The sequence below is a fragment of the Heteronotia binoei genome, chromosome 6, assembly GCF_032191835.1.
Source record: "Heteronotia binoei isolate CCM8104 ecotype False Entrance Well chromosome 6, APGP_CSIRO_Hbin_v1, whole genome shotgun sequence".
Lineage (NCBI taxonomy): Eukaryota > Metazoa > Chordata > Lepidosauria > Squamata > Gekkonidae > Heteronotia > Heteronotia binoei.
This window is the reverse complement of record NC_083228.1, coordinates 74826558-74849471: the sequence shown is the minus strand read 5'-3', so window position 1 is coordinate 74849471 and position 22914 is coordinate 74826558. Positions and strand designations below refer to the sequence as shown.

At 42.5% G+C, this 22914-nt stretch overlaps 1 protein-coding gene across 1 annotated transcript in view; it reads left to right on the top strand.

Annotated features, from left to right (window-relative positions):
- Window positions 1-1724: 1724 nt before the first annotated feature.
- Window positions 1725-22914, top strand: part of WBP1L (WW domain binding protein 1 like) — a 55563-nt gene continuing 34373 nt past the window's right edge. Inside the window, exon 1 of the mRNA XM_060241755.1 lies at window positions 1725-1942. Within this exon, the coding sequence (XP_060097738.1) occupies window positions 1856-1942 (87 nt within the window). The 5' untranslated portion in view covers window positions 1725-1855. The remainder of the gene's footprint in view (window positions 1943-22914) is intronic.

Genomic DNA, 22914 nt, shown 5'->3' with positions numbered 1-22914 from the left:
TTTGTTCCTGATGGGCTTTTCTTACAAAAAAAGCCCTGGATGAAATACTATGTCTGGGGCAGTGATGCTCTGTATTCTTGGAACTAGGGGAGCAACAATGGGAGGACTTCTGGAGTTCTGGCCCCACTGGTGGATCTCCTGGTGGCATCTGGATTTTGGCCACCGTGTGACACAGAGTGTTGGGACTGAGTGGGCCATTGGCCTGATCCGGCACGGCTTTTCTTATGTCTTTATAGATCCAAGAGGGCAGCCGTGTTGGTCTGAAGCAGTTGAACAAAGCAGGAGTCGAGTTGCACCTTTAAGACCATCCAAGTTTGATTGAGAATGTAAGCTTTCATGTGCTCTCTAAGCACACTTCACCAGACAAGGGGATCAGGTATACCTCGTCTGATGAAGTGTGCTTAGACAGCACACGAAAGCTTACATTCCCAATAAAACTTGGTTGGTCTTAAAGATGCAACTCGACTCCTGCTTTGTTCAACGTATGTCTTTATGTTCACTTATAATTATAAGACCATTGTGATGTGACCTGCTTTTCTCATTTCCCTGCCTATGTAACAGCCAAGCCAACATGTGAGATGTTGCCTCGGTACTAGGACTGCCTGAACAGCCTACATTTGTTCTCCAGTCCCAAAATGCATACTCCTCTAGCAGTTCAACCAAGAAGGAGCTCAGATAGGCAGGCACATGTTCTGGTTAAGAGTTTGGGTTCCCTAAAAGCAATGGAGGACAGTTGTATATATTTGCAATCAACTGTGTTCAATTGTGTGAGTTTGGAGAAGCTCAATGTATGCATACTGCTGCAAATGTGGATGAAGGGGCACTCACACTAGGGTGAATACTCTGAGTCCCTCAGAATCCAAAGACAAACCATTTCACTTTCCTGTGAGAATTAAGATCCAAGTGGGCAGCTTTGTTGGTCTGAAGCAATAGAGAATTAATGCAATATACTTATGTTGCTGTTGTTACCATGAAGACCACTTAGCTGATGCCTAATAGCTTATGTAGGTATTAGTAGTGCCACTTAGCTGATGCCTAATGACTTATGTAGGTATTGGTAATGCCTGTTTTCAGTTGACAAATTTAAATTAAAAAACAGTCATGGTAGTGGTTTACATCTTTCTCCTTGATATAGACACCCAAGAATGATGGCACTGAGGCATGGTGCAGACATCAATTATTGTATGACCAATGGAAATAAATTCAATTTTATTTTTATTTGCCATTCAAAGGATAGCAAATGTGTATACCATTACCTTAATGCATTTTTCTTTGCCAGGCATTAACACTTGTTGCAATGGTGTGGTCTGTATTATTGTAGCTGTATGTGTATTTCCATTTCCAAAGTCAGTTTAATGTGCCCTTTTTGGTAGCAATGCAACTTCAATTCAATCTAGAGTTACTCCAGTCTAAGTCCATTTAAATCATTCTTATGTAGCATTACTCCAGTTTAAGCTTACTGAAACCAGGGGTTTATACTGGAACTAAATGATCGCACTGTAACCTCACCACCCTCATTCGTGATGTTTCTCGGCCTCTGTCTCTTTAAATGTGTCTCCAACGCAAAGGAAAGCCTCTCGACGTCCAAGTACACTTCCGACACACTTCATATGGCCACTTCGTAGCTCCTTTCCGCTGCGTCGCATGAGAGGGCGGAACTCCACACCAGGTGCTTGCGTTTCTGAAGACATGTTTTAAGTAGCAGCTGCAAAAGCCTATGAAAGGAAGGAAGGTCCGCCTACTGCCCAATGGGAGTCACAGCATGGGCGGGGAAAGTCTCCCGGGGTGCTTCAGTTCACGGGTCAGGCTCGCAGTAGCCGGGTGAAGCCAGCTGGGGAACGGGGGGTGGGGGGGGATGGAAAGGAGGCTCTTCGGTGCAATGGCCGTGCTCCTTTTCCAGGCCTTGCCCGAGGGGTTGCCGGCCAGCGTGGAGATCGCGCAGGTAGGAGGAGGGGCAAAGGGGGAGAGGGGAGGAGTTGAGGCCTTTGAGGGCAGGGCAGGGCGTGGAAGCGGAATGGGGCTGGGGGGAGGGCAGCGGACAGCAAGTTGAGGCGACTAAGGGAGACCCTTGGGAAGGGGGAGAAACGGAAGGCGGACTTTGCTGTGATAGGGGATGACTTTCTTGAGGAAACCGGCGGGGATTGGGGGGGGGGGGGGCTTCGGGAAAAACCCTTGGCAGAGGCCTGGTAGACAAATAGTGGTAGACAAATAAGTAGATGCATGCATTTGCAAGTCTCTGAGGGAGACGAGCGTGGCGGATGGATGCGACTCTTGAAATATCGTTCCTCCTTGTAAATGATATATTTGGTCATTTAGCATGTTGAGTTTCATAAATAAATAACTCAGCTCAGTGCGGGGGCGGGAATCACATATATAAAGAGGAAAAAGCAACGCTCAAATCAGATGTTATGATCATAACGTGTGTGTTTTGCTGACCATGAAAATGCTGTTAGGATGCACACATTGTTACTTTCTCTTTCGTGGTTTGTACATACCTGAACACAGAATATGGAGGTGCTGCATCCTTTAGGAAGGATGTATGCTTGAATTATTTGCTTGTTTCTATGAAATAAAAGCAAGTGGGGCTCAAGTTGTTCCCTGATGCCTGTTTTATGTGTCATGAAGATATGCAGTAACGTAAATGTGCTGTTTCACATTTGATCATGTGATGCTGTATGACTATATTTTGGGTCAGGCTGTCAGTGCCCAAATATGAAATATTTAATGAAGTCCTTTCCTGTATACGAAAAAGTGGTGTGTGAACTTCCAGGAGGGTTTAATTTTCAGCAGCAAAAAAGATACTGTGGAGACCTCTAAAAAAAGTGAACATGTTTGAGAACTTAACAGCATCGGACCATTGGTACATGTAGTTGAGTGACCCCTTTCACACATCAGCCAATTGGATGCCCTGGAGGGCCAACAGAGTACAGAGGCCTAGCCCCGCCCCAGCATTAGCAAAGATTTTTTTCATGACATAAGTTTGTATTGGCAAGAGCCTTTGTCCTCGGATGACCGAAATATGAGTGAAATATGCAGGCAAAGTTTATCCAGTACTTTTCCTATGTAGAGAATAAATGTTGTGTAGTATTATTGTCAGACTTAGATGGGTAGGTCTGGTCCAACCTCCATTTAGCCATGAATCTCACTTGGTGACCTCGGAGCCAGTCTTTTCCAGTTTAACTTACCCCATGGGGTTGTTAGGATAAAAAGGAAGGAATAACCATGTGTGCCATCCTGAGCTCTATGAAGGAAGGTTGTTTTTAAAAATGTAACTGATAAGTGAATAAATGAACAGAGAGTAGGTGCCAAAAAATGGAAACCTACAGAAACCAGTGGGAGAACATTTTGCTCTCTGTGGACATTGTATCTCTGACTTCAAGGTCATGGTACTTTTAAAAAGTTAGAGAGAAGTGGCAGAAAGATGGTCAGGAAAGGAAAGGTCCCCTGTGCAAGCACTAGTCGTTTCCGATTCTGGGATGACGTTGCTTTCACAACATTTTCACGGCAGACTTTTTATGGGGTGGTTTGCCATTGCCTTCCCCAGTCTTTTACACTTTCCCCCCAGCAAGCTGGGTACTCATTTTACCAACCTTAGATGGATGGAAGGCTGAGTCAACCTTGGGCTGGCTGCCTGAATTCAGCTTCCGCCAGAATTGAACTCAGGTGGTGAGTGAGCAGAGAGTTCAGACCACAGTACTGCAGTACTGCTGCTTTACCACTCTGCGCCACGGGGCTGCAGACTGACTTGTTAATGATGTTAAAGATGGTCAGACTTGTTAATAAATTTTTATTTCTTAGTTTAAGTAATGATTATAATACAAAGGGTAATGGGGAATTCAAATTTTACTGTTTGTGCATTCCATAAAGTATAAATTATATATTATAAATTGTACACTATGTCCCTAAGTATGTTGGCTCAAATAGGCTCTTGCCTATGTCACTAAACAGGGTAGCCCTTAAGATGCCAAAGAACACTTTCTTTTTAGAAGCAGCTATCTAGGAAAAACAGGAAAGGCTTGGTACCTCCTTAAAGTGCTATAGTATAGAAGGTTGACATGTTGACATCAGATGACTCTTCATATTTTGCCTTTCCAAATTCAATTCAGAGGTGGCTATGTATGCATAATAAGCCTTACCGGTTTTGCTAAAGAAAAAAGTTTGAGTCCAGCGGCACCTTTAAGACTAACAAAGTTTAATTCTGGGTATAAGTTTTTGTGTGCATGTACAATTCTTTAGATATGTATATGTCCATCTCAGTAGCATCGGCCAGGGACTGGAGAATGGAAATAGGTGCCACCCACTTAAGATGTAGTAAACAGAATTCTGTGGTAGCAGTTTGGTTCTTTCTTTGTTGTGCATTCTTCAGCACTATAATGCATTGCTCTTTCTTTGTCATGTCCTAATGTAATGTTGAAAACCACTATGTGGCTCGGGAGCCCTATTACAAGAGAAGCTCAAGGAAGAGACTCTTGCCTAGTGGATTGTTGTATGCCCCTGCCTTCACAGTTTGCAAACATTCAGATGGTTAAAGATGCAGGAGTCATGGAATATTGAAAATCAGTTAAGAAGGTTTCCTTGGAAGATGGGGTACGCATTAGTATTAGAAGAAGACTGTGTACTGTGGGGATTAGGAAGGCAAGAGAGGTGTGCAGATTGATGGGCTCAAGAAGAAAATGCTGATATTGGATTTATATCCTGCCCTATACTCTGAATCTCAGAACAGTCACGATCTCCTTTACCTCCCCCCCCCCAACACACAGCTTGTGGGGTAGGTGGGGCTGAGAGCTCTTACAGCAGCTGCCCTTTCAAAGACAACTCCTATGAGAGCTATGCCTGACTCAAGGCCAGTTGCAAGTGAAGGAGTGGGGAATCAAACCCGGTTCTTCCAAATAAGAGTCTGTGCATTTAATCACTACACCAAACTGGCAAATGGGGTGTGGAATCTCATTCAGGCCTTAAGAACAGGAGGCATCTGTGATTTTGATAGGAATAGGGTAAAAAGTTATGTAGGCTGATTTTTTTCCCATGTTGATTCCAGTAACTTCTTCAAATCTAAGCCTGTGGGAGTCTATTGGAAGTAAAATTAAACCAAAATCTCATGATATGGGTAGACCTTAGTAATCTCAACATATGTTTCCTATTCATACCCACATCCACATGCTTGGGCTGAGGAGCTGATGAACAGAATGTGTGTGGTGGAAGTAATGCATGGATTCAAGTTGTGTTGTTCCAGAAATGGTAAGACATGGAGAAAACAGAGTCCTGGGACAGGGCTAGAAAGGAGGAGACTTCAGGGACAGTGAAACTAGGTTGATGGAACTGGAAAAACTGTGCTTATACAGAATGATCACAAACATTAACTTTTGAGGGGAAGAGTCATCTGAGTGTTAATTCTGTGAAAAGAGGGAATGGTCACTTTGTTTAGAGAACACAGACAGAGGGCATAAGATTGAGGGAAGGATGGATGGAACAGGCAGAAAGAAGAGAGACTAGAAACAGAGGGAGGTGTGCTATGAAAATCCTCTGATAGGGTCTGCAAAAAGGTTGGTCTTTGAGTGGAGAGGTAAGAGACTTGGAATGGGAGCAGTTGCCAGATTGGTGGGGCAGGTGAATTGAAATGGCCAGCCATACTTTTGGGTGCAAATCTTTCATAGAACATATTGTCAAAGAGACTTCACTCAGATTATAAAGAAATAAGATTTGCTGCTCATACATCTATTGTAAATGAAATATCATGGTCTACTTGATAAGAAAGGTGATATATAGTGGTTAAAAACATGGATTATTTAGAAATTAATGGTGGCAAGCGCTACCCTTTCTGAAGTTAAAGCCAAGCCAGCTGTTATAACTCTAATTCATCTTCATGTTCCTATATTGATGTGAAAATGTGATGGAAATTGGTTACCTCATCTAGCAACAAATGTAGAGCAAAATTATGACTGTCCCTGAAGAGTGTATGTTATGGAAGCAAAAGCTTGGGATGGGCTAATATGGTGGCAGAAGATGTTGTGATTGTTTTGCTTGTTTGTGTAGGTGGAGTGAACAGGAAAATGTTCATAGGAGCTGAGGCTTTATAAGTGATGCCACCAAATAATGTTCCTTCATGGGTAGGAGAAGTAGGGCTAAGGAAGATAGAGGATAGAATGATTTTCTATACCTTTGAGAATGACTCTTTGGGAGAAGTTGAATAAAGTCATAATGTGGATCAGCTCAGTCTTCCAAGGTACTAGACCACTGAAGCACCAGCAATGGGTTATGCCAGGTGCTAATGCCCAGCATTTGTTTGAGAACTAGTACTCATGCATATGTTGAAACTTGATCCCTATTTCAGCACCAGTTGCCTTTAGAATAGGTGTGTGCTGCAATAGTAGTTTCACTGACCTCTTTGCAGTGGTGGCCAAGACTGGGAGTCTTTATGGGCTTAGAGGAACTGCAGAGTTCACCAAATGAATCCAGGAATACTGGAATAGATGGTAAGGGCGAGGGGTCTCCTGGCACATGGACTAAATGTAGGGTTGTTTATGGAATTGCTTAATAGAAGGCTATTAGTAACTTGAAAATAATTTCAATGAGATGCAGGTGTTCAATAATACTCTTAAATTTAATTTGGATTGTTGGTCTGAATCATAATTAATATGTAGCATATAACTCTTGCTGGGTATGGTATAGCAACTAATTTTTTCCCTTGTGTGATAAATGTTCTGTAGTAGCTGCTTCATGTTACTCAGTATGTTAAAATTAGACACTCTTATATCTAGCACCTATTTGGGCCCTCAAATACAATATCCTGTTTTTCTTGCCAAATTGCCCAGAAGATTGAAAAAGCTTCATACTCATACAGATCTGTTCCTGCTGTGTTTCACTGCAGCCTTCATCAGTCTTGTCTGCATTTGCTTCTTCCAGTAAACATGCTTCTGTATAAACAGACAGCGCTACCATATTTCAGAATAACTTCTGGAAGTAATCTACTATTACTTTATGCTAGCAAAATGTCTGTCAGGGACCCTATCTGTTGCAGAGGCCTGGAGAGGGGAGTATAAACAATGCATCTTTGTGCTGTAGACACAGATGCATTGTACCTTCTATGGGCTCCATTTTGGTGGAGGCCATCCTTCCAGTATCAGGCACAAGGAAGGGCTTTTGTTCTTTTCAGAAATGTGTCTTTGTCAGTAGCAGCTGTCCACTTTGGGGAGAGAGTAAATGGCTGTATCTGAGCTGTTACAGTGTCCTTGGCTGAGCAAGTGTTGCCTTTTCCCAACAGTACTGCTGGTTATGTCCCACATAACTTTATCCTGTGGAATTTAATAGGAGATTCACAGAATGGATCCCTTGGGTTCTATTTATTGACTACTTGAGGCAAAGAGGTAGAAACAAGGAACTAGGCCTTGTATACATAATTTTCACGTATCTTTTGAGAATGCTTGCAGATAAACTGAGTTCCTTGAAAATAAGCAACATTTGAGTCTGTACTAAGGAATCATTACAGGGTTATCATTGCATGACATTTGGCCTGTGAGGCTATTTTCCTTTTAATATAGTTTCCCTCATGCCTTCGCATGTTTTTCCAAATACAGTAGTTATAACATGAACAGTGTTTTAGATTGTTCCTGCCTCCCAAAAAAGCCTTGTTTGGACATAGTTCTTTTGTACCTAATTAAATTTGTAGGAATCCATTACTAAGAAAAGTTTTTCAGACAACCTGTTTAACCATTCAACCTGTTCAACTTTATATAAGACTGTATTTCAGCCAAGATAACTGTGTCTCTGCTTGACAAGCAGTAGTAGTCTCTGTGTTTGATCATGTCCAATCTTGTGTGCCAAAGAAGGATCAAAACAGGTTAATCTTGAAACACCAGAATCCAGCAGGTGGCATTCTTGCCTCAGTCTGTATTAGTAGTTCCCTCTAGTGTTGAGAATAATATGCTGGATCTGTTTTTGCTTTCTACAGGAGTGTATTTCTGTGTAATATTGGGAGCAGCCCCATCCTACTGTGGCCCTTGCCCTGTCAAGCATTGGCAGCTTGATGAACTCCAGCAGTAATGGGCAGGGTATGGGGAATGTCCCTCACTTCTGCAGAAGAAGCTTCTCAGTTCTCTCCTTTGACCTCATTGCTTTTCTAGTCCTATATGCAACAGAACAGTGGAGTGGCTTGGAAACAATTTTTTGTCTAACTATTACATTCCAAAAGAAATTTTTCACTTTTTCTTTCATTTTGAAAAAATAAAGGAATATACCTGTAGTCTTTTTAAAGTACTTCTAAAAAATAGTTTCAAAACTGTTTGGGGCATGAGGGGCTAGAGAATACAAACTTGACAAACTAGTTTGACCAGAAATCATAGTGGGAAACACAAGCTAGCACGTGTTATCAGATGCAGCAGCTACTCTGCAATACCAGGTGGCTTCCTTGAGCGTACCTTCGTCAGTGGTTGTAATGATGGTGGCAGTGGAAAGCTCCTTGAACAGACTTGTGTTTGAAGCAGTATGTGGTCACACAGGAAAGGAAAGGAAAGGTCCCCTGTGCAAGCACCAGTCGTTTCCGACTCTGCGGTGACGTTGCTTTCACAACTTTTTCACAGCAGACTTTTTACGGGGTGGTTTGCCATTGCCTTCCCCAGTCATCTACACTTCCCCCCCAGCAAGCTGGGTACTAATTTTACCGACCTCGGAAGGATGGAAGGCTGAGTCAACCTTGAGGTGGCTACCTGAAAACCCAGCTTCCACCAGGGATCAAACTCAGGTTGTGAACAGAACTTAGGACTTCAGTACTACGCTGTGCTGCACTAGGAATCTTTTCTTCAACCATTCCTTATGTTTTCCGTGAGATGTTAGGAACTATGGAAGACACGCTGATGCTTTTGTGTACACTCTGAGTTTGGAGAAGGAATGTGGTGTTCCTCCTGATAAGTTAGAACAGGGGTGTCAGACATGCGGCCTGGGGGCCAAATAAGGCTCCAGAGGGCTCCTATCAGGCCCCCGAGCAGCTGGCTGTCATCTGCTTCCTCCCTATCTCCTACTGTCTTCTGCATCACAGCTTGCCTTGCAAGGCTTGCTCAATCACACTGGAGTTAGAGCAAACCTTTTATTTTCTCCATTGGCTGAGACTCCTCCCTTGGGGAGGAAGAGGAGAAGGCAGAGCTTGTTTTTTTGAGGCTCTCTCAATCGCACAGCAGAACTACTGAGCCAAACCCCTCTTCATTCTATTGGCTAAGGCTCCTCCCCTTCCTGGTCCCCTAGGGAAGGAAAGAAAGAGCCAAAGCTTCCTTTGCCCAGTTTCCTGGACCCCATGGGAGAAATGCAAAGAAAGCATCTTTAAGACCAACGAGTGCTAACGTTTTAAGCATGTTTTAATTTTTTTTTTAAAAAAATGTTTTGTGTTTGTCTGTGTCCTTTGTAAAGTTTATATCTTTGCTACCTAATCTTAAATAGGTATACACATGGCCTGCCCCAACATGGTCCGGCCCAACAAGGTCTCATTTATGTCAGGTCCAGCCCTCATAACAAATGAGTTTGACACCCATGTGTTAGAATGTTAGTGAAAATATAGGGAGTTAGACAAGAAACAAGAGAGCCATGACTATTTCTTCCATTGGGTTGACTCTTGTCTGTCCAATTAACTGCAGTGCCTTCCTCTGGCAGAAAGCATCACTGCTAGTTGAGCAGGGTGTTAGGACACAATCCGGTGTCTTTAATCTTATTTAAAAGCTGTAATTGGGCCAGAGGTAGGAATCAGGATCCAATTTTTGGATTGAGGCTGTAACACTAGGCAATTCATGTGTGGTTTTTAACTCTTCTCTTCCCCTAAGCCCACTGTTTTTGGGTAGAAATTGCACTGCTCATTTGAATATTTACTTAAATGCATACTAAGTTCTTTCCCAGACCCAGGTATGCCATCAAAAAGAGGAAGTTGTCTTACATTTGCTCACAAGTTATCGTTGAGTCCAGTGATAACTTTTTAGTTCACAACAGAGTGTAGTTGTTTTAGGAGGTGGGAATCTTTCTTTCAAGTAAATACAGTGTAATGTACTGAGAACCAAGACGGTTTGAAGGCAACATGGTTTATTCAGTAGCACATTACAAGAGAGGGAGCACGCGGGCCGGGTCCCGCTTATATACATTGCCCGGAACTGCCCCCTTGTCTGACCAGTCCAATCCTGGTCAGTCAAACTTCCCGCCACAGATCTTGGTGGGCGGGGTGTCGGGCGAGCTACATCCGGGGACCCACGGGTCGCCTTCTGTAGCGATGGCTATGCGGTATAATATCTTTTGCTCAAGACACAACATACAGTTTGGGCACCAGTATAGGGGAAAGTCTCTTTCCTATCAGGGCTATTAGCCACACGCGGGTTCCAATTTATCTATAGAAAATTGCATCGGAGCAAGAGTTAAATTCTCCCTTACTGCAGTCCAGACCCAAATTAGGTTCACTTCCACCCCCTACCCTGTGGTTGTTTTTGAAGATTTTTATCACAAATCTCTCATCTAGGTGAGCCCTTAGATAAAAGGCAATTGTTTGTATGAATGTTGCGTTTAAAAACTTGAATGTTTACTGCAAAATCTATTTTATTTTATTCCATTTGTATCCCACCCTCCTCGCCAAGGTGGGCTCAGGGTAGGGTGGCCAGATCGTCCCGGTCACCCGGGAAAGTCCTGATTCTGGCCCCCAATTCCCGCCTCCCGGGCTGGCTATACCGGGACCATTAGAGATCCCGGTTTAGCCAGCGGGGAGCCGGCGGGCCGCGCGCGCGCTCGGGGAAGGCGGCGAGTGAGGGACTGAGCGTCCCTGTGCGTGCGCACGGCGGTGTGGCGGGCTCTGCGCATGCGCGGGGCCAGGAGAGTGGGCGGCGTAGGGCCCGCCACACCGCCATGGGTACGTGCAGGGACGCTCGGTCCCTCACTCGCCGCCTTCCCCGACCGCGGCCCGCCGGCTCCTCTCGCTGGCGTAGGGCCCCGGCGGCGGCAGAGGGGGAGGCGGCGGAGGCCATGGCTGGAGCGGGAGGCGGGCCGGCGGCGCCTGCGGCGTGGCGGGAGGCCCCGGGTCAGTGGGCTCGGCCGCCTCCTCCTCAGCCGCCGCCAGCCCCGCCAGCAGCGCCACCACCAGCACCAGCCGCCGCTGCGCCTCCTGGCCAGCCAGCCCGCCCGCCTGGAGGGGAGGCCATCCGTGCCCTGCGAGAAGGTAAGCACCCCGCAGGCAGGCAGGGAGGGAGGGGGCCGAAAGCGGGGGGGCGGCTGGCAGGAGGGGGCTTCCTTCCTTCCTTCCTTCCTTCCTTCCTTCCTTCCTTCCTTCCTTCCTTCCTTCCTTCCTTCCTTCCTTCCTTCCTCCCTCCCTCCCTCCCTCCTTCCTTCCTCTCTTCCCTCCTTCCCTCCCTCCTTCCTTCCTCTCTTCCCTCCTTCCCTCCCTCCTTCCTTTCTTCCTTCCTCCCTCCTTCCTCCCTCCCTGCCTCCTTCCTTCCTCCTTCCTTCCTTCCTTTCTTCCTTCCTCCCTCCCTCCCGCCTTCCTTCCTTCCTTCCTTCCTTCCTTCCTTCCTTCCTTCCTTCCTTCCTTCCTTCCTTCCTTCCGTCCGTGGCTCTCAAATATCCGATGTTGCGGCTCTCAAACATCTGACCTTTATTCTGTGTTGCTCTTTTGTTTCTGGATCCCCCAGTGGGGTGGGCTCCCGACTCCCTCCGCCGGCTGTTTCTGATAGTCCTACGCCCCCTCTTTCATTTGATATGTGTCCCGTGCGGGTGCCACCCTCCCGCCGGGAGATGCCGCAAAATGAGCCCCCTTGAGGCTTATGGCGGCAGGGCTCGGGGGAAGCGAGCTAGACTGCTGTTCTTTTGAGGGGTTATAGAGTGTTTCGAGCCCGTCCCTGTGGCATCGGTCCCATCGTTGTGGGACTCAGGGGGCCGGCGCAGCGGCCCGCCGAAGCAGCCTGTCACTAATAACACAGGTCGAGATGCAGGACAGGAACCCGGAAGTGACCGACAGGCTGCTTCAGCGTGCCACTGCGCCGGCCCCCTGGGTCCCACAACGATGGGACCGATGCCACAGGGACGGGCTCGAAACACTCTATAACCCCTCAAAAGAACAGCAGTCTAGCTCGCTTCCCCCAAGCCCTGCCGCCATAAGCCTCAAGTGGGCTCATTTTGCAGCATCTCCCGGCGGGAGGGTGGCACCCGCACGGGACACATATCAAATGAAAGAGGGGGCACAGGGCTATCAGAAACAGCCGGCGGAGAGAAATGATGTCACAGGAAGTGATGTCACTTCCTGCTTCTGGTAGGTGGCGCGGGGGAAATGATGTCACTGGAAGTGATGTCACTTCCTGTTTCCGGCGGTGGCATGCCGTCACCGGAAGTGATGTCACTTCCTGTTTCCGGCGGCTCGCTTTGCACACGGCACTCACATCATTCCCCCCTCAAGGTGTCCCTGGCTGGCCTCCAGCTATTATGGCCACCCTAGCTCAGGGTGGCTCACATAGACATGCATGTGCATGGGTAAATACAGTAATACATTAAAACCATAAACCATAGAATAATATAAAAACATAAAATATTTCGACGCTAAAATCTAGTAATGTGTTTCAGAATATGACCTGAGGTTTGGTTTGTAAAGTCCCCATTCTTTCACTCCTGATCATGCTGAGATAAAATATTAGCACTGGTGGCCATTGCTATGTGGTTACTGTGATCATGGTTCTGCAATTCCTGTGTTTCACAGTTTTGAACTTTAAGATGATTTCCTGCATTTGCATTTTTTATTCCTCTTGCACAATTTGGGGTTGATCCAAAATTTAACAATCCTTGACCAAAGTAAAATGTTTGAGAAAGGAGGTTAGAACTTGGAATATTATAGACAGCAGTAGGGGTATTTACTTGTAGAATCACAAGGGTCTGTGGGAAAGAAAGGCAGAGTATGAAGGTTTGGGCCAGTCTCAGGAAGTCTTGGACGTAGCTCATTGGGTAGTGTTAAACAGATGACATTTTGGAAGGGGACTGTTGCTGCTGCCTTCTGCAGTTCCCACTGTACCTTTCAAAAAATTGTTGTGGTTTAGAGAGGCCATCCAAGAACATCAAGCAGCGCAGCACAGAGGGCTGCTGCAGGAAAGGGAATTGGATGGCAACCTTCACCCCCACCACCATTACACAAGCAGAGCAAAAGCTTGTATGTCAGTGAGGAAAGACAATTTAGTGAATCCTCACTTTTTGCTCCCCCCTCCAACCTAGGATACTGTTCTGGAACCTGTCCCTCACTAGTAGCTTTTCTTAGGAGGGGGTGGGGTTGAGAGCTGTAGAGGAAGGAGAAAGAAAGTGGCAACAATTCCTTCTCTGGATCCATTTTCTGTGTTGGAACAGGCCTTTTGGCTTGATTGACCCAATATGAGCTGCTGAGTTTTTTAAAATACCCAGAAGTATAGGCCTGCTGACTCTGTGCTTTACCTTCCTTGAACAGCTTAGATGATCTGGAGGTCATTTGGAGACACATAGATATGTGAAAAGCATTGTGTTTTCTAGAGCAGGGGTGTCAAACTCATTTTTTATGAGGGACGGATCTGGCATAAATGAGACTTTGTCAGGCCAGGCCACGTGTATTCTAAAATGAAATGCCAGTAGTGGAGATATGAACTTTATAGGGCATAGACAAACACAACTAAAGATTTTTTTTACTTAAAATAAAAGATGCTTAAAACATTAGCACTCTTGCAATATTTTGTTTAACTGATGCCTCTTGCTCAGAATTATTGTATCAAAATCTGGAGATATTGGAGATATTGTTTGTGCTGTAGCAATCTTGAGTATGCTGTTCAGGTGTGTATCTGTAAGCTGCAAACCTACTTTTGATTTATTGATATTCATTACAGAAATCTTATGCTCATTTCATGTTTTCCCCTAAGACCCAGGGAAAAACATGAAATGGCTGGACTGTACATTTTGCTTTGTGTGCTGGTCAAGAACATGTGAAGGCACAATGACACAGAGGGCTATGTATTTGTCTACAAAACTATAGTCTTCCCCAGAAAAATAACTTCAACTTCTTTGAGGCAGTGCAAGAATAGTATTAGCCTACTATCTGGGAAGGTATAGGCCACTTTGCTTGGCTACATTGCATGGGAGAAATAAAAAATGGTGACCGGGAGAGAAGGAAGCAGATGGCCAGTTGCTTGTGGGCCTGATGGCAGCCCTGCAGGGGCCAAATCAGGTCTGCAAGCCGCATATTTGACACCCCTGTTCTAGAGTGAGAAGAGTAAGACACAGCATTGGTAATGGATTGGTTCATCCTCTTTTTCTTTTCTCTTTGTTAGGAGAGATATATGGTTTGGTAATAAAGAATTCAGTATTGCAGTCCTGTAGTTCACAAAATGATCATTAGCCTGCAATAAAAAAAGATAGCTTTGTGAGAAAATCAGGTCACTTGGAAGCAAATTTTAGCTCACCCATGGAATTTTGGGAATTGAGTTTATGTTGATAAGATTCCTGCCCCCCACTTCAAAAAAATACAATCCCCACAGTGCTTTGGATGGGAACTGTGGCATTTAAACATGTTAGAAATAAAATTAATTTTGTATTATAGATGTCCCATTCTCTGACCTTTGTTTACTTGAGTGTAGTAACTTGCACTTATCTGCTAAAGAGGGACAAATATTACATTCCTGGAAAACTTACAGGGCCAAGGTGCTCTACTGTAAACAACAATAAGCACTCCCCAGTGCGTAAAATGTCTGATTTGTGTGGTCAAGAATCTGGCAGCATGGGGTATGTCTTGCATACAATATTAATGAATTCCAGAATGATAGGCTGCCTTCCTCACAGCTATGTTCAGCTTCATTCAGAAAGGCAGTCAAAAGCCTGAATTTATTAGCTCCTATGTCTTTTGAAAGCAGCGAATTGTACAATTATACAGATTTGGGATTTACCAGCAGGTTGTGAAATGTGAGCAAGTGTGTTTGTATCCGAACTATTTGTGTTACAGGCATAATAAATGTCTCATCAAGCTGCTTTGATTCTGAGCATATTCTTAAAGCCAAGAATAAGTCTTATCACCTTGTGTTATCGCTTTAGATAACGAAGTTATAACATTTATGTAACAGACAATGTATACTCCCTTAGTTTACACTTTATGCTCAGCAGGGCATATACCCATGTGTTCTGGGTAGGTGGTATGGAGAGAGACAGAGCTGTACTGAGTCCTGTGGTACCTTTTTCTGAAGCAGATGGTGTGCTTATGCTGTGACAGATTATGACTAAGTATTTTTCCCCCTTGACAGATTTCTTTAGTAAAATACATTGGTGTTTTAGCCTCTCACCAGGCATGCTTCAGGTTAGGTGTAGAAGAGACGCGGAATAATCAAAATGCATGCACTTATATCAGCAGATGTTTGTGGAACAAATATTGCCTAATCTTTATTTTTCTGTAAAGCAGAATGTACACAATTTACAAAATACTTTGTGTTCATGAAACAGTGCAATCATATGAGACAAACAAAAAAGAGTAACTTCCAGACCTGGTCAGTTTAGTATTTGTTGAGGGATGTGATGCAATAATTCTGAGGTCTTTCAAGGGGAAAAAGAAACAGTTCTCTATAATCAGTGCTGGGTTTGTGCCCTAAAAGTACAACTTCCCAAAGACTCTTGATTAGTTTAGGGACTGATATCTTTTTCTTCTTGCAAAATAACTGCTAGAGCCATTATCTTGGCTTGTTGGGGCTTCCTCAAAGCAACTGTTTTCTTTCCATATGAACTCTTTTATTAGGAATAAGTATTTGCAGGGTACTTTATGTAACTAGAACCAGCCCAGTCCAGGCTTCTGAAATAATTTAAGAATTCTGCTTAGTTTGCAGAAAGCCAGCCTTCCATCTGTGAAAATGCTTGTTGGGTTTATTGTCTGCTTTCATTTTATTGATAGGATAAATGAGGGCTGAGAATTTCTGCCTAAAGGTGAAATTAGCTAAATCCTACCTCAGTCATAATTTGGTATAGAAGCATCATCCTTCAAGCTGGGAACACTGTATGTGCAAAAACTCTGTCCCTGTTGCAAGATATACTCAAATAATGTTAATTGATGTTTGTACTTGCTGTCTTTAGCTGCCAGTATGTTTCTTAAGGAACCACAGTTGATAGTAATTTGCTCCCTCCTTGAATTTAAGTTTGGGATGACTCTCACTTCAAATAAATTTTGGTTTATGAAAATGAACATTCCAAAATTGGTGCATGGAATTTCAAGTGCAGTACTACATTAATTTTGTTCCTAATAGCCTTTTTTATTCCACTAAGGAGGAAGGGGTAATGATTGTTGGTAGCGTCACAAAATCAGTCAAACAGCAGTAGGGTGTTTCTACTCCATGAAGGTTGTGAGTTGCTGAGTGTGCAATCTGGCTTATATTTTGATTTCTTCAGACTATTAGTGGTATTATTCTGTTACAGATAACTCTGGTTAGGCCTGATTCAGATATAGAAGTGCACTTAGGTAGCCTAAAGTGCCTACTTAGTTTTCCTATATCACATCATTAATCTCAATGCAAAAGTCATACCTCAACATCTTTGGATCATTTGGGGGTATAGTAGAGACAAGTAATGCTGTTACTGAATCTTTGCTTCCTTAACAAAGGAGGTCTTCAAATACCAAATTTGAGGCTATATTATTATACTGTAAATCTTTCACAAATAAGTAAAATGTTGGAAATAGATCCAAAGGAAGATTGGATACAGAAGGAATATGCATTACTATTTATACTTTGAGGCACATTTTGACCAAAAAAGAACAAGAGAACATACTCTATTCCAGTTAATTTTATATTAGAAAATACTCCGTGAATTTGGGATAAATTATGAAAGTTTATAACTCTGGATATATCACCAGTAGCAATCATCTTAAATCAGGATTGGTTTCCACCTTTTCAACTGACCAAACCTCCACACTTACGGGAATTGGTCTAGGTAGATTATGTGATTGGCTTATAAAAGGAGAAATAACCAAAGCCCAAGCAGAAAGAAAATTGGGTAATAGTATTGATTGGTTTCAATATCTTCAAATAAGCAACTTTATACGATCACTGCACAGGAGGGGTTTTCTTAAAAAGCAATTAAAGCAATATGAATTACTGTTAAAGGATCCTGATAATATTGCTAAAGGTCGGTTATCGAAGTTATATAAATATTTGGTAGATCTTTTATTCTTCAATACCAAGGTATGATAAATGTTGGCAAACAGATCTGTCAGTTGAATTAATTGAATCAGATTGGGAAGAAATTTGAACCTCGCTTTCAAATGCATTGAGAATGTTGTGTATTAGATGTTTTAAAACTTTAAAATGTTTTTGAATTGTTTATCTAAACTTAATAGAATTTTTGAATCTACCAGCTCAGATTAAAATGTTATTATTTGATATTTGGCATGATTGTAAAATGACAAAAGAACATATAAATTTGACTTAAATATTATTGGAGAGGCAGATTGTTAGTAGCTAAGTATTGGAAATTAGCCACAGCACCTATGAGGGCACAGTGGCATAATAAAATATGGGAAATAAAAGTAATTAATAAAATAACCAACACCTCTTTTTTTTGAGGAAAGTATTAAAATATGTGGAAAGTTAATCATGAGAAAGTGTGGATTTCAATGACAGAATATCACAAAGGTAACAATATATTCCAAATAGGAAGGATTATAATGTGTTATTTAATTATCTAAGCAGGGCTTTTTTGTAGCAGGAATCCTTTGCATATTAGGCCACACACCCCTGATGTAGTCAATCCTTCAAGAGCTTACAGGGCTTTTACTAAAGGACCTACTGTAAGCTCCAGGAAGATCGGCTACATCAGGAGTGTGTGGCCTAATATGCAAAGGAGTCCTGCTACAAAAAAAGCCCTGGATCTAAGTGATTTTTTTGTTTTTCTTCTCTGACTATGAATTGAACAACTATTTATTAAGGTATTGCTTATATTACGATATCTGTACTTGATTTATTAAATATCAATAAACTTTAAAAAAATTAAGAAACTTTGCTTCTGCCAGGGCTCAGACACCTATTTTATCTATTTATATAAATTATACATTTTCTAGTCTACAAAAGTACATAGTAGGGTGCGGTCACACTCACCATTAAATCCATCTGCAACGCGCCTCTATAATAATCCGCACAACCAATTTCCTGATCAGACAACAGCCAGGCTCCTGTTCTATCCCATCTGGGTCCCGTCGCTGGTCGATCAGAGTGTTCTACCGGACCTCGTTTCATGAGACGTCAATCTGCATTAGCGCAGGCGCAGTGATGCCCGCTATCTGCACTATCGAGCAGATCCAGCGTCTCCTCCCTTCTCTACAAGAGACCTCGCACACCCACCATGACCTCATTCTTGAGGGCGGGGATGCACGTCGCTTTTAAATGGGTCGGATCACTAACAGTTTTGCTAGTCCATTGGCACTACTTTTCCAGCACGAGCACTACACGTGCAGAAAAAACCCCAGGAATTCAAATCAGTTCACATCTAGTTTCAAAAGTGAGTTTTGTTTCCGGACATAGCGGCGGGTAAACGATTTATCGAGCCAACATTCACTCACTCATTCAGTGGCACAGTGATATCACTTCCAGGGGGCTTTGGACAGGAAGCGGTGGTGCGCTTCTGACGAGTCGCCAATGATGGAGCGTTCAAACAGAGAAATTCCACTCAGGATCCGTCAGAAGAATTTTGTTCCGGATTTAAAGCAGTATCAAATTAGTCCGTGCCCCAGTCGTCTCAACACAGGACTCGAACAAGCTAACCATCATTCGCAGATGCTGACGTTTGGACAACCATTTAAAATCCGACATGCTTCTGGACTCCACTCATGCCCGTAGCGGTATTTTCTTAACGTCTGACCTCACCCAGTAGTCTGTTAACTCCTTTGTTCCTCTCCAAGGCTGTTCTGTTTTGGGTCTCTGGATTCCCTTTTTGGCATGTTTATCTAACAGCCAGCCAGCCAGCCTTGTTTCTGGCCTACAGAAGCATCCTTAGTGAATTTTAGTGAAGACCAGAAACTGTTCCCCCTATGTTTGTGGTCATATTCATTAACATCCTTTCACAATGAAAGCTAAATATCTGTCACCTAGTAGCAGTTAATTCTTTCAGCTGACTGTACAAATAAAATTGAACTTCCATTTCTTCCCTTTATTGCCACTATTTACTATGTCAAATGACAAATGGAAGCCCCTTGGCACTTTTAAGAAAACGAGTGAGTACATGGAATCAACTCATGTTAAGGATCCAGTCGCTAACAGTGACCTGTAGTATATTGGAGCACAGCCATTTTGTGGAATGGAGATTCTCTGTGTTGAGTCTGGATCTAATATGATTTTTAAAATGTTGTCATTTGACTTCTTAATAATAGGAAACATTTGGCAAATATATACTGGAATCTGGAGTTGGTTGTAAACCACTCTTTGAAGAAAAAGGCAAAGGGAACTGCTGAACAAAATGTTTCTCACTGCTAGTTATGTGGGGAATCCATAATGAAATTGTAAACATGAACGTGGAGTTCTCATATAGAAGTATCTACTTACCCACTCATGGAAAATTCTGGCTGTACTCTGCTTGTCTGCTCATGCCATGCTTTCTGGCAGAGGTGAAGTTGTGAAATGAAAGTTGGAGGGACATCTTGATTCCTCCCATTCTTAGAGAGGTGTATGATTGGTTGTACTTCCATAAACTGATTCACCATTCTTTTCAACTGTAAATTAGATAGCAGAAAGTGAGGTTTAATTTATAGGGTTGTATAAGTCAAAAGTAACTCGATGGCACGTAACAGAGAAGTTGTTTAAATCTTTCTCTGTACTTGAGATATGCAGTGCTATTACTGCTGTTTTGATCAGCTTTAATCTCTTGAAATGGAATCTATTTAGACATTAGGCAATGTTCTTAACACTTTCAACCTTTCCCCCTCTTTTTGTTCTTAAATGATCTGTCAGTTGTTGTGTTGGTATATACCTTATATCAGTTGGTGTATACCTTAGGACTGGCTTGGGTTTTTTTAAATATTCAGTAGGGTGTCCATCTTAAACAGATTTGGTAGAAAGGAAACTTCATTGAAAACATTGAAAACACTAAAACTATCTTCTAAAGAAAGGTGTTTCAAAAGTAATTTATGTCTTTCTAAATCTTATTGTGGTTCAAATCATTAAACTTCTCTCTTGTTGAACAAATTTTGAGTCCAGTGGCACCTTTAAGACCAACAAAAGCTTATTCAAGGTATGAGCTTTTGTGTGTAAGCACACTTCTTCGGAACATCATGGCTGCCCACGTGTTCTCTAGTTGTTAGATTTACAATGCAATCCTAAACAGAGCTGCATCATTCAGTGGCCTTGAAAGGAGTCGTGTGTGTCATAAAATGTTATGCTAAGTAACAGACATATACATTTTATAATGGGCACAGACAAACACAATTAAAGATTTTTTTAAAACTTAAAACATTAGCATGCTTGCAATATTTTGTTTTACAGTCTATGATAAATGTCACCTCTTGCTATGAATTATTGCATCAAAAACTGCAATGTCTGTACTGTACCAATCTTGAACATGCTATTCAGGTGTTGTTCAAGTGTGCACATCTGTAAGCTGCAAACCAACTTTTGATTTATTGACATTCAGTACCGAGATTTCCTGGTCAATGCTTTGAGCCTAAGACCCAGAGGAAAACATGAAGCAGCAGGGCATTGTGAGCTTTTGTACATAAGTTGCTTCAAGAACATGTGAAGGCACTAAGGCACAGACTGAGGGCTATGTGCTTGTCTACTAAACTAAAGTCTTCCCCAGAAAAATAACTAGTGCTGTGGTGGCAGCTGTTGCCAAATAAATGTATCTACCTCTGGACCCATCCACTTTCTAGAACACTTGGTTGGCACCATGTTGGGGACCTCTGCCTTAAACTATGGATATTTTTTGTCTCCTGTCAAACAGCTGTCAGCATCTTAACTTTGTTTTTTCTCTGAGCACCCTAATATGTTCTGTGGACTTGACTTTAAGTGGCCAATGTCTTAAATGTGCTTTTGAAGTCTGGTCTGGTGCACATTTTAGGTCTCTTAGTGAACACACATAATTCTGGAAGGAGTTTGTGCATTGATGGTGGACACTAGAGCTGTACTCTCAAGGAAAATTAATTGGTTATGTTGCTTTCCTTTGACTAGCTTGCTTCAAAACATGACCTTCCTTCTAAATATTTTACTTAATAGCTGGAGCCCTTTCTTTTGAAGAAAAATGCCTAGGTTACCATAGCCTTGATATGCCTAATACTATCTATGTTTGAATAATCATGGGCACATTCTCTTTAGAAAGGCCTTTAATAATGAGTCTTTAATAATATTTCTTAGGAATGGTACCTGGAGTAGTTCTTTTCTACAAAAAAAAAAAAAAACGCCCCCTGAGAGTTGCCATGTTCTGTAAAGGTAGAACTAAACATTGGGTTCTATGATTTTTTTAAAAAGATTTTTTAAAAATAAATTTGTTCTACACACTTGTTGGACAGCAAATTATGGGGGAAAACTGGCACAAAAGTTTCAGAACCAAAGGATGCTTTTAACTCTCAGTCAGTTTCTGTCACTCTTAGTTGTGCAAATGCTCTTTGTCTTTATAACTCTCACTCTCGGGCCTTTTCGGCCGCAGCCCCATATCTCTGGAACCAACTTCCAGAGGAGGTGCGGGCCCTGCGGAACCTTGATCAGTTCCGCAGGGCCTGCAAGACCACCCTTTTTAAATTAGCTTATGAATAACTGAATTATACTGATAACGAAGAAAATCCGCCATCAACATCAACTAGAAGAGCGTCAAGGATAGCGTTATAATATGTTTTAGTTAATTGTTTTAATCAGGTTTTTAAGGTCAATTAATGTTTAATGTTTCTAATGTAACTGTTTTATTGTTGGTGCACCATTGGTCACCGTATTGTTAGCCGCCCTGAGCCTGCTTCGGCAGGGGAGGGCGGGGTACAAATAAAATTTATTATTATTATTATTATTATTATAAGTCCTGAGCATATTTCTCAAAGCAAATTAACAGCAGTTGTAAGAAATGTGTACTGAAGGATTTGGAGGATCCCTGAAATCTGGGTGAAAATGAAATCCTGGATGTCATGCAGAAACTCATCTGTTGTCCTGGTCACATTTTATATGCTGTATAATAAACACTGAGGTTTAAGATGATAAAACTGCTAAGGCCTTTGGAACGTAGGGGCAGTGTCTGGACTTAGTGCTCTGACAAGGCCATGGGTGCTGATTGACAGCAGACAGTGCTGTATTAGAGTGCTTACTGGTGCTGCTTTGAAAGTAACTCACTGTAGTAATGGCATCATTGACACATACTAGCTCAGTTTATATTTGGTATGCACAAAGTGACAGGAATGTATCTGTCTTGTACTGTTAGAGTAAAAAGCATTTGCATACAATCCTGGAAAACAGCAGTTTCAAAATGAAAGAAAAATAATGCTATGTTACAATTACAGTACCCACTAAAGAAATGTATTAACAAAGCCAGGATGTTCCCCAGAAACAAGTGTGCTGCAAGACAGCTCAAAATATGTAACAGAGCACCACTGTATGTATTATTCAGTAAAAGGTTTATTTTGTATTATGTATATCTAAGAATAATTAACAAAAATGACCACTAGCCTATTATGGTTAATACTGTTTCTGTAGCACAGGCCTTGGAAGGCAGGTCATTTCTTCCTACTTGATAGTCCCCATGCCCTAAAACTTCTCACGAGCCACTTGATAGAGAGAAACTGGGGAACCAGACCTTGCAACAAATCTAGATGCTTGCTTTACCCACAGAGAGTGTAATCCCGGGACCTATAACATCTTGGACTCATTCTGTTTTTCATCCTCCATTGTGTCATACACTCTAAATTGAACAAATGGGTCTGTCCCTATCTAAAAGAATAAAAGAAAGGAAGAGAAATTTTGAAAAGAG